Below are 14,486 nucleotides of genomic sequence, written 5' to 3'. Positions count from 1 at the left end.
ATTTAGACTTACAAATCTGATTCAGGTAATTGCCATCTTAACTATAAAATGGATTTTGTGTGGTTACTAAATTCTTTTTGAAAGGTTATTCCATTGCCCAGGTCTAGATGTCTTTAACAAGCCATGAATGTTTACTTCCTGACCTAGGAAAAGAAGGGTTATGAGCATGTGACATGGGGAAATCTGCAAGGCACAAAGAACGGACTGGTAGTGGGAGATTGGAGGTTGTAGTCCCTTTAAGGAGATAAATATTCATAATTCATGTTGGAACTCCCATGGTATTCTACACAAGATGCTGGAGTTTTATTAAGGATGATTTAGTGACATCTTTGAAGGAGTTCTACGAGGAATATGGCCTGTCTGATGGTGCTAGATCCACTTTTATCTCACTCGATCTCAAACTGCAAGGGGCGGCTGATCTCAAAGACTACCGACCTATTAGCCTAATTGGAAGTTTTAATAAAGTTGGATAAATTAGTCTTACCTTATCAGGAAGCTTTTGTGGACGGGCAGATTCTAGACAGTCCCTTGAATCCTTGATTTCTAATGAGTGCATTGACTCTAGGGTGTGGCAAGGAATTCCAAGGTGTCATGTGCAAGTTTGATCTGGAGAGAGTGTATGATCATGTTTCCTGGAGCTATGTGGACTATACTTTGAGGAAGATGGGCTTTGGTTTGTTATGGAGATGATGGATTCATAGTTGTATTTCAGCACCTATGTATTAGGTCATGGTGAACGGTGCTCCAGTTGATTATTTTCCAGGGGAGAGGGCTCTTAGACAGGGGGACTCTTTGTCCCCACTGCTATTCTCTCTTGTAGTTGACCCATTGAGCAGAATGATGAAAAAGGCTGAGGAAGATAGCTACTTAGAAGGTTTTTCTGTAAGTGATATTGGTCTAAGGGTGCCATTACTGCAATTTTCAGATGATACCCTCATTTTTGCAAGGGAAAAGCAGGATGATATGTTATTCCTTCGATGTTTGTTCATCTGTTTTGAATCGGTTTCTGCTTTGAAAGTCATTCTACAGAAGAGTCAGCTAATCCCAGTTGGGGATGTTCCTCACATCAATGATCTTGCTTCAACCCTTGGCTGTCAGGTGGCCTAACTTGCCTACAAAATATCTTGGGCTTCCATTGGGTGCCGATTATACCTCTACAATAATATGGGATCTTGTTATTGAGCATTTTTCTGGAAGCTCTTTGGTTGAAAAAGGAGATTGCTATTGAAATGGGAAAAAAATTGTTCTCATTCAAAGCATACTCTCTTAACCTCCCCACTCATTACATGTCTTTATTTACTATTCCAGCTACGGTTGTTTCTGTTCTGGAGAAGCTGCACAGAGATTTCTTGTGGGAGGACCTTGATTAGGTCCAAAAACTGCATCTGGTTGCTTGGGACAAGATCTATGAATCCAAAGAGAAAGGTGACATTGGTATTAAACAGCTGAATTTGATGAACAAAGCACTACTGTCAAAGTGGCTTTGGTTAGGGGAAGAGAAATCTCTCTTGTGGAGGCAGGTGATAGAAGGTAAATACAAGTCCTGTTCTTTTGGGCTGGGAGTCACTGGGACTTGTGATAGAGTCTTCTTTTAGACAGATGTTTGGTGCAGTGACCGGGCACCGTGTGATGTATTTCCTATTCTGTACCAAATAGCTGAAGATTGATACACCTCTGTCAAGGATTCTGTTGACTGCGCCAGCCCACAATTGGTGTGGGTGCCAAAGTTTAGGTGCAATTTGAATGATTAGGAGGTAGAGATGGTGGATAAGTTGCTGAGAAGTTGGAGGATGTCCAGTTAAATATCCATTTGAGGGAACACAAGAGTTTGGACCTGGGTGCAATCATGGTCCTTTTCCTACTAAGTCCTGTTATAAGGCATTAGTTGGTTATTTCACCAAGGTTGATTGTTGCTGGATCTTGCAAGCAAAGGTTCCTTCCAAAGTCATTTTCATGGTACGGTCTGCTGTGTGGGATTGAATTCAGACTATGGATTTGCTAAACAGAGAAGGGATGAATCTGGACAATACATGCTACCCTGTGTGGCCGGGCCTCTGAATCTGCAAGTCATCTTTTTATCCGTTGCCTGTTTACATTATTGATTTGGTACCATTTCGTAAAGCTGTTCCATAGGCAATGGGTGTTTCCCCAGTCATGGGTTGATCTGTTATCATCTTGGAGAGTTAATGGGTTTTCGGTTAATGGGAGAATCCTTTGGGACCAGCTGTCTTTTGCACTCTGCTGGAGGGTCTGGAAAGAGAGGAACTGCAGGGTTTTCCAAGGGAAAGCTTCCTGATGTGAAGATCAGAGATCTAATGAGTAGGATAGAGTGGGTGTTAGCCAGATGGGCTAGAGTGCTGCATCAATTCTCAGCTGTTTCAGTAGCAGATTTTACAAATGACTGGAACTCAATTATTTGTGATTACTCTTTGTATATCACTGTACATGATATAGTGATACTTTTTGAGAGGTTTCTGATTTCTGATATAGAGATACTTGTATAGAGGAGGGTACCTTGCCCTCCCATTTCAAATTTATGTCATAATACAACACTTTTTACCATTTATCGAAAAAAGAAATATTCATCAAAGAGGTCATTATGTTAATTTTTTTTTGTCCTATAAGCAAGGACCTGGTAAAAATATATCCTTTGGTTATGATTCCAGCTGTATCAGATTCAGCTGTGCGGTTGCAGGATTTTACTGTAGTTTGAATTTACAAGTATGAGAGAGAACATCTCTTTTTCCTGTTGATAAGTGGTAAACGTTGAGTTTATAAAACTAATGAGAAAGGAACTTATCAAAAAAAAAAAAAAAAACTAATGAGACAGGGTCTCTTTTGGTAATTGAAAATTCAATATGAAAAAAATTCAAAAGAGATAGTGTTGTTGATTAATAGTTCCATTGAGATGGGGCATATGAAGTATTAGTTTAAAATTTTTTCAGTAAGCATCAAGAAATAACCTGTTGTCCTTCTGAGAACCTGGCTGTTTGTATTGGAAATTATTAGACTTTACTTCCCTTGTTTATGCATTAGAGGCAATTAATTTGATTCTTTGAAGCTGTCTTAGCTTAATATTTGGAAATACTTGAAAATTTTTATATCCTAGCTTGTTTTATCTTGAAAGTTATTATTGCTGATATATTGTATACTCAATTCAACTCTCTCAACCTTAACCCCAACAATCAGGGTTTGGCTACATGAATCTTTTTCTTCCATTGGCTGACCCATTGCATATTTTAGTAATATTCTTACATTTTAATCCCAGTTGTTCTGATTTTAACTCAACCTAGCCTTAACTCCAACTATTAGGAGTTGGTTAATTGAATCTTCTCCTTCCATTTGCTGAGCTATTGCATATTTTAGTAATACTCTTACTTTGTAATGCTAGTTGTTCTCCAGATCTCCCCCCAAAAAAATGAAAAAAAGAGAAAAAAGCAGATCCATATTTCCTTTTGCAATGGACACAATTTTATCCTCACCAAATAAATTATGATATTCCTTTTTTTTCATGTTTCAGGTTCAGAGGCATAGAGAGTACAGGCAGAAGATAATATCAAATTATCAGGTACACTTCACTGTATACTTTTTGTTTGGTTATCTTGGGTGCTGTTTGGATAGGCATTTTTTGAAGTACTTTCATACTAAGCACGACTTTGCATTTGTTTCATGTGCTTTATACTTTCACTTTCATACTTTGGAAAAGTACAAAAAATTCCACAACCACGAAGTTGGCTGATATTTCAGGCTTTTGAACCCCTAAAATACTTTACATGTGGTATTAAAATCCCACCACATGGCTGCGTATATGGATGCCACATGGCACTTGAACGCTTCAATGACATGTCTGCCATGTGGTGGCATATATGGATGCCACATAGCATCAGTAACATGTGTGTGCCATATGACAACCTATATGGATGCCACATGGCATCAATGACACACATGTACCATGTGGTGGCATATATGGATGCCATGTGGCACCTAAATGTATTCAATGATACATGTTTGTCATACAACAACATATATGGATGCCACATGGCACTTCAAGGTATTCAGAGGCATTTATGTCTCAATTATCATGTGGTGGTATATATGGATGCCATGTGGCCCTTGAATGTATTCAATGGTATGTGTGTGTCACATGGCAGCATGAGTGGATTCCACATGACACTTAAATGTATTCAATGACATGTATGTGCCATGTGGCAGCATATAATGCCATGTGGCACTTGAATGTATTCAATGGCACATTTATGGCATGTGGTAGTAGGGGAGCTCACGGTTTAGTTAACCAAACCGTGGGCCTATTTTCCAAACCATACCGGTACTACTGTTTTTTGGAAAACTGGTAACCGAAACTGAACTGAAGCCAACTGGTTAACCGCCAGTTCAGTTGGTCAGTTTTTCGGTTTTTTGATATTTATAGTATATATTATAAATATATAATAAAATACTAGAAATACATAAAATATTATAAATAATAAATAATATATTATATATTATATATTTATATATAATGCATATATTCATTTATAACATATAGATAATCTATACTACTTATAAAAGTGCCAATGGGGTCTCTTTTCCTGGAATTTTTATTGGACATAAATTGCCCCTCATCTATAGATTTCAAAGGGTTAATTTTGTATTTTAACATTTTAATAAAGAAGTGGTAATTAAAACAATTGGAGTTGTATTAATCATCATATTACAAATCATGTAACTGACACTTACATTAAAATCATCAACCAATCTAAGCCATTAAAGACATACTCTCTCCACATACACCATTAAAAACCTACTTTCCTCTGACATTAACACTTCTATCTTGCAAGCTTTTTCTCCTATTACCTCTTTCCTATCAAAGGCAACCTCACTACCTCAGCTATGATCTAACCACACAACCCCTAATTGGTTGCATCCGGTATTCCCTCCCGCTTATCTCAATACCATTACTAAAATTATCATTTTTTTAAATTATTACTGAAATGATCACATGCAACGCACGTTCGCATTTACTAGTATAAAGTATATATGAAAATACCGGATGTGCACGTGCACATTTACTAGATAGATGTGCAACGCACATGCATATCTATCTATCTATCTATATATAGATAATACCAAACCGAAACCAAACTGATCAGTTCAGTTAGCCAGAATTTTTGGTTTTTGATGATCACCCCTATGTGGTGGCATATATGAATGCCACATCGCATTGGATACACTATGTGGCAGCATATATCAATGTTATGTTGAATTCACACGTGCAGCATTTTGTTGTATCCAAACACCATGTGTTACTTTTATTTTGAAAAAGTATGGTTTTGAAAAATTTTCATCAAAATGCATTTTACATTTAAAAGTATGGAAGAAGTATAATTTGTACTTAATACTTTCGTACTCGCAAGTTTATAAAGCACGAGTCTATCCAAACAACACTTTAATTTCTGACCTAGGAATAATTTCATTGCCTTGGAGAATGGGGGCAGGAAAAAGAAAACCGACTCTTAGATGCCATGATAAATATGGTAACCAGAGCATTGTGTGATCATTTTTTAAATGGTAATGCAATTTAATATAATGAGATGAATTACTTTTTTTAGCTTTCCAGAGCATATACCACAGTTATATTTCTATGTTTCTGATCAGTGGTCATATATATATAAGTTATTAAAAATACAAAACGGAATAGGTGTGGAAGGATGTGGAGGAAATCTTTGAGCCTCCCTACTCATAAAAAAAAAATCTTTGGGTCTCCCTAGGAGAAAGGTCACATGTTTTAGAAACAACAAAGTTTCTATTATGAACTCTTTGAAATGTGTTGGATGATTATTTAATTTCGACTTTGCCTGTCTGAGAATGCTTTAGGCAATGATCAAATGGCAATCGTTCTCTCATTTTCTCCTTCCACATCCTCCAACAGGAGGTAAACTCCATAGGATTCTACATCTCACTTGACTTAACTCCTTGGCAAGATCTACATACAGAAGATATGCACATATTGTCCTAGGTCAAGAAGAATTCCAGCACTTTACTTAAAGATTATATATCATTATAAATTGAAGTTCCTAGGTCGATTCATACACCATGGGGATTGTACAGAACATGGACCTATTGCTCCTTTTGTGGGCTCAATAAAATTGAATTTGGATGGATACTGCTTTGGAAACCATGGAACTCAGGTATAAAGGAAGTGATTAGAGTTTACAATGGAAATACAATTCTAGCTCTTCTGCCAGGATTTGGATTGTGCATGGAACTGCAGCCGAGAAGCTTGGAAGTGGAACGAACTACTACCTTGGTGATTGGGTGGATGATAGGAAGGGCAGAGAAGTCCTTGGGCTTAGAAGTTCACAGAGGGAGGCTAGATTTCTAGGCAATAATCTGAACATCTCATGTAGATGGGTTAGAAGATCAGCCAGTGCTGTAGCTGATTATGCTGATTGACTAGCTAGACAAGGGGTGAATTGGGGATCCTAGATCAAGAGGCAAATTTGTATCTGATTAACTAAGACAAGGGGTGAATCGGGGATCCTAGATCAAGAGGCAAATTTGTATCTGATTAACTAAGACAAGGGGTGAATCGGGGATCCTAGGTCAAGAGGCAAATTCTACAAATTTGCCTATTAATGGAAGTGCTTGATCTATTAATGATAAAAAAAAGTCCTAGGTCTAGTGGCAAATTCTCCTATTTTCTGCTCCAGGCTTTGTATACGAGAATATATACAAAGAAAAGAAGCCAACCACAGGGATTACAATGGTAGGTTTCTATTACTATACAAAGCTTCCTTGTATGTTCTGGATTTGGGTAGACTTTCTGCTAAGAATTCAACTCTCTAGGAATCTAGTTGAGCTTTACAACCAAGGAGTCCACTAGGTCTCTTGCCTCAGCCAGGTAGTGAGCCAACCTTCAAGGGCCTCCATCCTTCTCCCCAAGCCATTTTATTGTATTAACAGAATCACCTTTGACATTTAGAGAAGTCAAACGAAGCTCTCTTGCAATATGGAGCCCAGTTAGCAAAGCTAAGAGTTCAGCCTTGGTAGAATCAGCACCCTTATTTTCTCTACTGGAAGCCTGCCATCAACTTCCATTCCTCCTCTTGAAGACACTACCTTTCTTTGCTGTTCCAGGATTCCCAAAGCACTACCATCGAAATTTAGGGTCACCTCCTCTTCCCATGAAGGAAGGAATCTGGTAATTCTTAAAGGAGCAAGAGAGGATAATAAAAGCTCCACCACATTCCGCTGGACTGCTGGAGGTCATTCAAAGAAACTCCTTTGAACTCCTCCGAAGGTAGTTTATATGAGAGAGCAAGTCTCTAAGGGATCTAGCTTTGTTATCAAGAACTCAATTTTTTCTTTCTTCCCACACACTCCACATTGCTGCTTGAGCTACTGTACACCAGTATAATTTCCCCCTTTGCCTAGTCCTCCTTCATACCATTGCCAAAGAAAATCCTCAATTTGTTCAGGAAAGACCCAATTGTAACCAACCAGATTGAGGAAGTGGCACCAAATCTTTGTTTCTGGACAATGCAGCAAAAGATGTTCAACTGATTCACCATTACTGAAGCGAAGGGCGCACACGGGGGGGGGGGGGGGACACAATCTACCTTTGCTCTTTTTCGATCAAGTTACAGGTATTTATTCTCTTCAAAAAAGCCTCCCACCAAAAAAAGGACCCTTGGAGGGATATGGGAGCACCAAATCTTCTTGAAGGGGAACCTAGAAATGTTGCCTTCTGATACCAAGACCCTGAAGAAAGACTTCATTGTGACTGTACCAATAGGGTGAGGCTTCCAAACTCATTGGCCTGGATTTGAAGAGGAAATATAGATCTCTTTTGAGGAATGTATCAAATCTGCAACTTCAACAATCTTTACATCCCTAAAGGCAGTGTTTTCAAACCGCCATTGACCCGGACGGTCAGACTGTTCGGCCCAGGAACCATCAAGGCAACCAATACCATTTCACCCTTAACCCGGCCCTTGTTCAAAAACCGTTGATTTGGTCAGCAACCCACTGACCCGGGTAGTCGAACTGTTGACCTGTTCAAATTGTTCAACGGTTTTTAGCCATTTTTTTATTTTAATTATATTTTTAATTTTTTAGTTTTTTAACTTGGAATGGGCTGTTTGTTTGAATTGGATGGTCAAATGTCGACCTGGAAACCGGTGGCCAGAACGGTTCCGGTTCCGGGTCAGTTTTTAAAACCTTGCCTAAAGGTCTTCTCAAATTTAAGTTCTAGTTGGTTTCAAGGGGAGAAACAGGGAGACAAGAGGTGACAATGGCAGCTTGGTTTAGGGAAAGGTTGAACAAGCGGGGATAGGAAATAGCCAAGGTGTTTTCTCCCCACCAGATATCAGTCCAAAACTTGATTTTATCCCCATTTCCCACTTTGTATCTAATAAAAGAAATGAAGTTATTTGTGGGTAGAGGAGATACCTTTCCAAGGGTTGCTGGCTTTCACGTGATTTGAGTGAACCTGGCTATCCCAACTGTTGGCATTCTTCCCATATTTGTTGGTAATGACATAAGTCCAAGGAGCACCAGTTTCAATAGGATATCACCACAGCCATTTTCCATGAAGCATTCCTCTCCTTAATTCAACCTAAGCCGAGACCTCCAACTTCTTTAGGGTGCAGACTTTATTCCAACAGACTGAATGGTTCTTCTTCTCTTAACCCCTATCCCATAAAAATCCCGCTGGAGTTTCAAGTCTGGGCTTAAGAAAGAAAATAAGTTGGCAGATTAGCTGGAGAGGCCTTGATTAAGGTGAGCCTCCCCCTTTTGAGAGGTAACTTTTCTTCCATGTAGCCAACCTTTTTTCACACTTCACCACTGGGTCCCAAAAACCTTGACTTCTCAGATTCCCTCAAAGGGGCATCCCCAAGTAGGAAATGGGGAACTTCTCCACTTTGCAACCTAACACCTTCTTGAACTTCAACACAACGTTATCTCTTATGCTCACTCCCATAATGTTGCTCTTAGAGAAGTTTACCTAAAGACCTGATACCATCTTGAAATAGGTGATTACCCTTTTCAAGTTGTTGGTAATTTCTAGATCAGCCTCCAAGAATAAGATGATGTTGTTAGCAAATAATGAATGGGTCAGATGAGTGGTTTCCCTTCCAACTTCAAAGCCTTTCAACAGGTCCAGACCCTTTGCTTTCTCAATAAAATGGCTTAGGATATCAGCTACCGTAGTGAATAGGAAGGGGAGAGAGGGCAACCTTGCTTGAGATCCCTGCTAGCCTGAAAGAAGCCTTTAGGCTCTCCATTTAATAACACCAAGAACTAAGCAGATCTGATATAACCTTTTATCCATCGCACTGATTTGCTTCCAAAGTTTTTTTTTTTTTTTTTTTTTTTATTTCCAAAATATTTAGAATGCAATCCCAATCAACTTTTTCATACGCTTTTTCCAAGTCAAGTTTAACTACTACACCTGATTTACCTCTTTGTTTTCAATCTTCTAGGCATTTATTGGCCATTAGAGTACTATCAGTAATCTGCCTATCCTTCACAAACGCAAATTGGTTGCTAAAAATTAAGTCTATCATCACTTCTCTTAGCCTTCTTGCCAAAACCTTGGCCAATATTTTATAAATACTTCCAACCAAACTGATCGGCCTAAAGTCCTTAACTTCCAATAAGCCTTCCTTTTTTGGAATTAAGGTAATAAAAGTTGAGTTGCTTCCTTTATTTAAAATGGCTGAGTTAAAGAGCTCTTTGAACACTTCCAATAAGTTAGGCTATATTGTTTCCCAACAAACTTGGTAGAATAACATGGGCAAAACCATCCGGCCCAGGGGCCCTGTCTTCATCCATACTGAATACAGCTTCCTTGACTTCCTGCACATCAAAGTTTTCTCCGGCCAAGCCTTCTTTACCTCTGACAAAATAAGGCCATCCCAAGCGTTCTCTTTAAAGAAACTCCTACTGCTGTCCTTTGTATATACAGCTCCTTAAAAAACTTATAATGGTCTCTGCAATCTCCTCTTGAGCCTCCACTTCTCTTTGACCCACCTTCAGATTAGGGATGTAATTTTTTCTCTGCCTTCCTGAAGCGTAGCTGTGAAAAAATCTTGTATTATTATCTCTTTCCATCAACCATCTTACTATGGATCTCTGCCTCTAATACACTTCCTTCCCTCCTGATAATCTTTTCCCAACCTTCCTCAGGGCCTCCCTCTTTCTTCTACCTTATCCATCCAATATCCCATTCTGCTCCTTGAAATCTAGCTCTTCCAGCTCTCGAATTAAAGTGTTGTTTTTCTTCCACAAAGGGTTTAAATTCTTCCCTGCCCCAAGTCTTTAATTTCGCATTCAAATACTTCAGCTTCTGCAAGAAGCAAAAACTAGCTCATCCTTCTATCTTACACTCCCACCACTGAGCCACTTTTGACTGAAAGTCCTTGTGAAAGGTCCAAACCTTGTCCAACCTAAAAGGGGAAATCTCCCTTCTTATAATTGCTGTTTGCAAAGTGACTGGCCATTGGTCCAAAGTGCACCAAGGTCTAATCTCCTGAAACAAGTTAGGAAAATTCTCTTCCCAATTTGTCGTCATCAAAAATCTGTCAAGCATAGTTTTCAAGGTGTCAAGGCGGCGAGGCTGGGCGTTGGGGGGCGCTTTGTCGCCTAGGCGATGGACTTTTTTATTTAGAAAATATAGATCCTAGGGTAGTTCCCTAGGTACCATAGCCATATTTCCTTAATAATTATTCATAATTTTGATAAGAAAAGTATAGAGTTCATGTTAAAGTATAGAAAATCAACATATTCATGAGAAGAAAAAAAAAGAAGGAAAAGAAAATAAAAAAAATATAGGGTCTGGATCCTTATTTTTGTTATAGGAAAAGAAGAAAAGAAAAAGTAGTAATAGTAGTAGTAGTAGTAGTCTTCAGAATTTAGCAATGTTTGTATTGATTAAATCCTAACAAATAAGAAAATAATTAAAACAAATTAGTATGTAAACACACAAAATGAGTATTTTAGTTTAATAGTGCCTATTTTATAATGTAAAAAAAATAAAGAATAAAGAAGTATTTTACAATACATAGTACAAAACTGCTAGGCGATTAGGTGAGGTGAGCCTCAAAGGGCACCTTGTTGCCTAGGCGTCACCTTGACAACTATGCTGTCGAGCCTACAACTTACCACATATTCCTGCATATTTGACCAGGTAAATTTCCCTTTGCTGTATGCTGTTCTTTCCACTACAAATTTCATAGTTAATAGTAAAACTTTGCAAAATGTAATAATATCAGGTCTTTGTTCTTAAACTAGTACATCTTTCACTTTGATCCTTTTATCTATTTAAATTTATTCACTGTATATATATATATATATACATATATCATTCCATTGCCTTTGAAAAAGGGCATATTAGTGCTTTCAAATTCTTTGAGGATTATTGCAACTTTTTCTTTCTATGCTTGTTTGAGTGCCAATGTTTTGGCATGGAAAAAACATTTGTGCATCCCATGGAGGTTATATGATATTCTTGACTTCTTCATCTGCAGATGTAATGCATTAGGCATTAAATCCTTTAGTTTTCTTACTTTATTGTCTATTTGTCATTTTCTTGTCCTCCTTTGCAGCCTTTGCATAGAGAACTCTATACAATACACCCTACGACCTTCTTTGTTCCGTCATTTATCAAAGCAATCAGTGAGAACACAGAGGAGAGTTTAAGAAGTATAATATCAGAACCCTCTCCAGGTGTATATACATTTGAAATGCTCCAGCCACGTTTCTGTGAGCTGTTACTTTCTGAGGTGTGTATGTCCTTTTTGTTAGTTACTGAGATAGATTATAATTTACTTTTTATCATTTAGAATATTAGGTTCCTTATGGTAGGTTTTCTGATTCTCTAGGTGGAAAATTTTGAAAAGTGGGTTCGAGAAGCCAAGTTCAGAATCATGCGTCCAAATACAATGAATAAGTTTGGTGCTGTTCTTGATGATTTTGGCCTCGAAACAATGCTTGACAAGCTAATGGATGACTTCATACGCCCTATATCCAAAGGTGATATTTTTTCCTTAAAACAAAGTTGTGAAATTATTAATACTGTAATTCTAAAACAAAATGGGCTAGGAAATGCTTAGACTTTTTTTAATGTTTGTTAGTATAAATTTTTGTTTGTTGTGCAGTATTTTTTGCTGAAGTTGGTGGATCTACATTGGATTCTCATCACGGTTTTGTTGTTGAATATGGAAAAGATAGGGATGTTGACTTGGGTATGTGCTTGTCTTGATTTTCTGTTTTTCCTTGAATGCCTTACTACAATTATGTTCTTTATTTTTTTTACTGGCAAACAGGTTATTGGGGGAGGATGGAGATGGGTTTTAATCCCACATCACTGGAAACCATGTCAATTGACTTTGTTAGATGATCCAACTGACACCTTTTATTTATGTTATTTTCTTTTGATTGAAAACATAAAGTATTGCTTTTTGAGAAGAGTGAATACTATAAACTACAGAGCACCATGACTCAAGACAAGATGATAAATCTGAGACTGCGTAGTACTGCGGAGATGAGTTTCATTAGTAGATGTACAAAAAAGATAATCTCTGTAGTAAGAACTTTAAAAATAGTTAACTCCTCGATAAAAATTATGTTGTTCATGTTGTTCAACACTTAGTGAAGTGGTTGCATTTAGGGCTGTCATAGAGGTGTAAATTGGGCCGTGCTGCCTGCGACCAACCACGACGGCACACAGGCCGTGCTAGGCCCGGCACGATGGTTCGGGTTGTGCTGGGCTTGGGGTTCCAGGTCCACGGGCTGACACGACACAAGATGACTGTGTGCCATGCGGCCATGCCGCCTGCGGCCCGCGACACGACCCATCATGGAACAGCCTGTGGGCCGTTGCTATATAGGGTTTTTTTTATAGAAATACCCCCAACAGCTATAAACAGCTATATAGGGGGGTACTTATATATTTTGGTTTTGGGGGTGGAGAAACTATTTTGGGAGGGGGGAATTTTGGGTAAAGTGATAAATAACTTTACAGTGACCAAAATTTCACACCCAACAACTAAAACGAACTAGTTTTTAGGGTCTTTTGGGCAATTGAATTATTTTCAAGTCCTATAAATAGCCCTATCCTCCACCATTTTCAATTCCTACAATGATCAAAGTCAAGAATAATAGGAGAAAATGATGAAGTCAAATATTTTTTGTATACTCAATACTTGTATAGCATTTTTTCAAATTGTTGTAAATTTTGTTTTAATTTTATTTAATTTATTTGATATTTTTTAATAATGTAATTTTTTATTTTCAATTTGTAACTATATTGTATTTTTATATTTTATTAATTTATTACATTTTCCAATTTTCATATTTCATTCATTCAACCATTGTATGCTTTGTATCATTCAAAATTAAATGAAATAAAATTCCTATTTTTCTTCCAATTTGTTATTCACTTTGAGTCTTTGTCTCTTTGACTTCTTATTTGGTTAAGTATTTTTTTTTTCATTTCTTTGTTAGATTTCTTATTTTTTCAAATAGTTCCCCAAGGAAAGTTAATTATTTTAGTTTTACTTAGCAAAGAAATAAAAAAATAAAATTGTTTGAGCACGATTCTGTTTTGTGAAGGTGGTAATGTGAGCTTTATTAGGAATTTGAAGTCGGTGATACAACTGTTTGAGCAAATATCCAACTTGAAGGTTAACCTTGGGAAAAGCTGTGTTGTGGGGGTGAATTTGGAGGAGGGAGAGATCAGGGAGTGTGCTGAAGTGCTGGGGTGTGAAGTCTCAGGGTGGCCTTTGAACTACTTAGGGTTGCCTTTAGGTGATAATCCTACGAGAAAGAGCTTTTGGAACCCGATGGTGGAAAGGCTTGAAAAAAGACTGGTGTCACGGAAAAAGAACTACCTCTCTCTTGGTGGGAGAATTACTCTTATTAAGGCCACACTTGCTAATTTACCTATCTTTTTCCTATCGGTGTTTAAAATTCCGGTGAAGGTTGCTAATAGATTGGAGAAGTTAATGAGAGATTTCCTGTGGGAACTGGGAGAGGAAAAGAGGAATCATAGAGTTAGTTGGGAGATAGTTTGTAAGAGTAAGACATGTGGTGGTTTGGGGCTTGGGAATCTTAGGAGAAGGAATATGACTGTTGGGAAGTGGTTGTGGAGATTCCCCTTGGTGAAGGAGAAGTTATGGGCTAGAATAGTGGCAAGTATTCATGGGCTAGAGCATAATGGATGGGATGTTGGAATTAGAGCTAGGACCACAAGCAATTTTCCTTGGAAAGCCATTCATGACCTGCTACCGGTTTTCTCCCCTAATATCAGGTATGATTTGAATTCCAGTAACTATAAAAATCTGGGAGCAAACCTGGGTGGGGAGTGCCCCTCTAAAGGATCAGTTTCCTTCTTTGTATGCTCTTTCTGAACTGAAAAATGAGCCAATATCGTCTTTTACCATCCCGTCCTCTTCCACTTATGGGATTGGGTGGAACTTGGG

The 14,486-nt window shown here is 38.0% G+C and overlaps 1 protein-coding gene across 1 annotated transcript in view; it reads left to right on the top strand.

Moving 5' to 3' along the window:
• The window catches only part of LOC148854954 (2-oxoglutarate and iron-dependent oxygenase domain-containing protein CP2-like), a 59,898-nt gene that overhangs the window by 3,170 nt on the left and 42,242 nt on the right, over window positions 1–14,486 (top strand). Inside the window, exons 3-6 of the mRNA XM_088982290.1 lie at window positions 3,521–3,568; window positions 11,610–11,786; window positions 11,886–12,036; window positions 12,162–12,248. Of these exons, the coding sequence (XP_088838416.1) occupies window positions 3,521–3,568; window positions 11,610–11,786; window positions 11,886–12,036; window positions 12,162–12,248 (463 nt within the window). The remainder of the gene's footprint in view (window positions 1–3,520; window positions 3,569–11,609; window positions 11,787–11,885; window positions 12,037–12,161; window positions 12,249–14,486) is intronic.

This window comes from Nelumbo lutea, chromosome 4, assembly GCF_056320005.1.
Source record: "Nelumbo lutea isolate HS-2025 chromosome 4, American lotus-T2T, whole genome shotgun sequence".
Classification (NCBI taxonomy): Eukaryota; Viridiplantae; Streptophyta; class Magnoliopsida; order Proteales; family Nelumbonaceae; genus Nelumbo; species Nelumbo lutea.
This window is presented reverse-complemented; position numbering and strand designations above follow the sequence as displayed.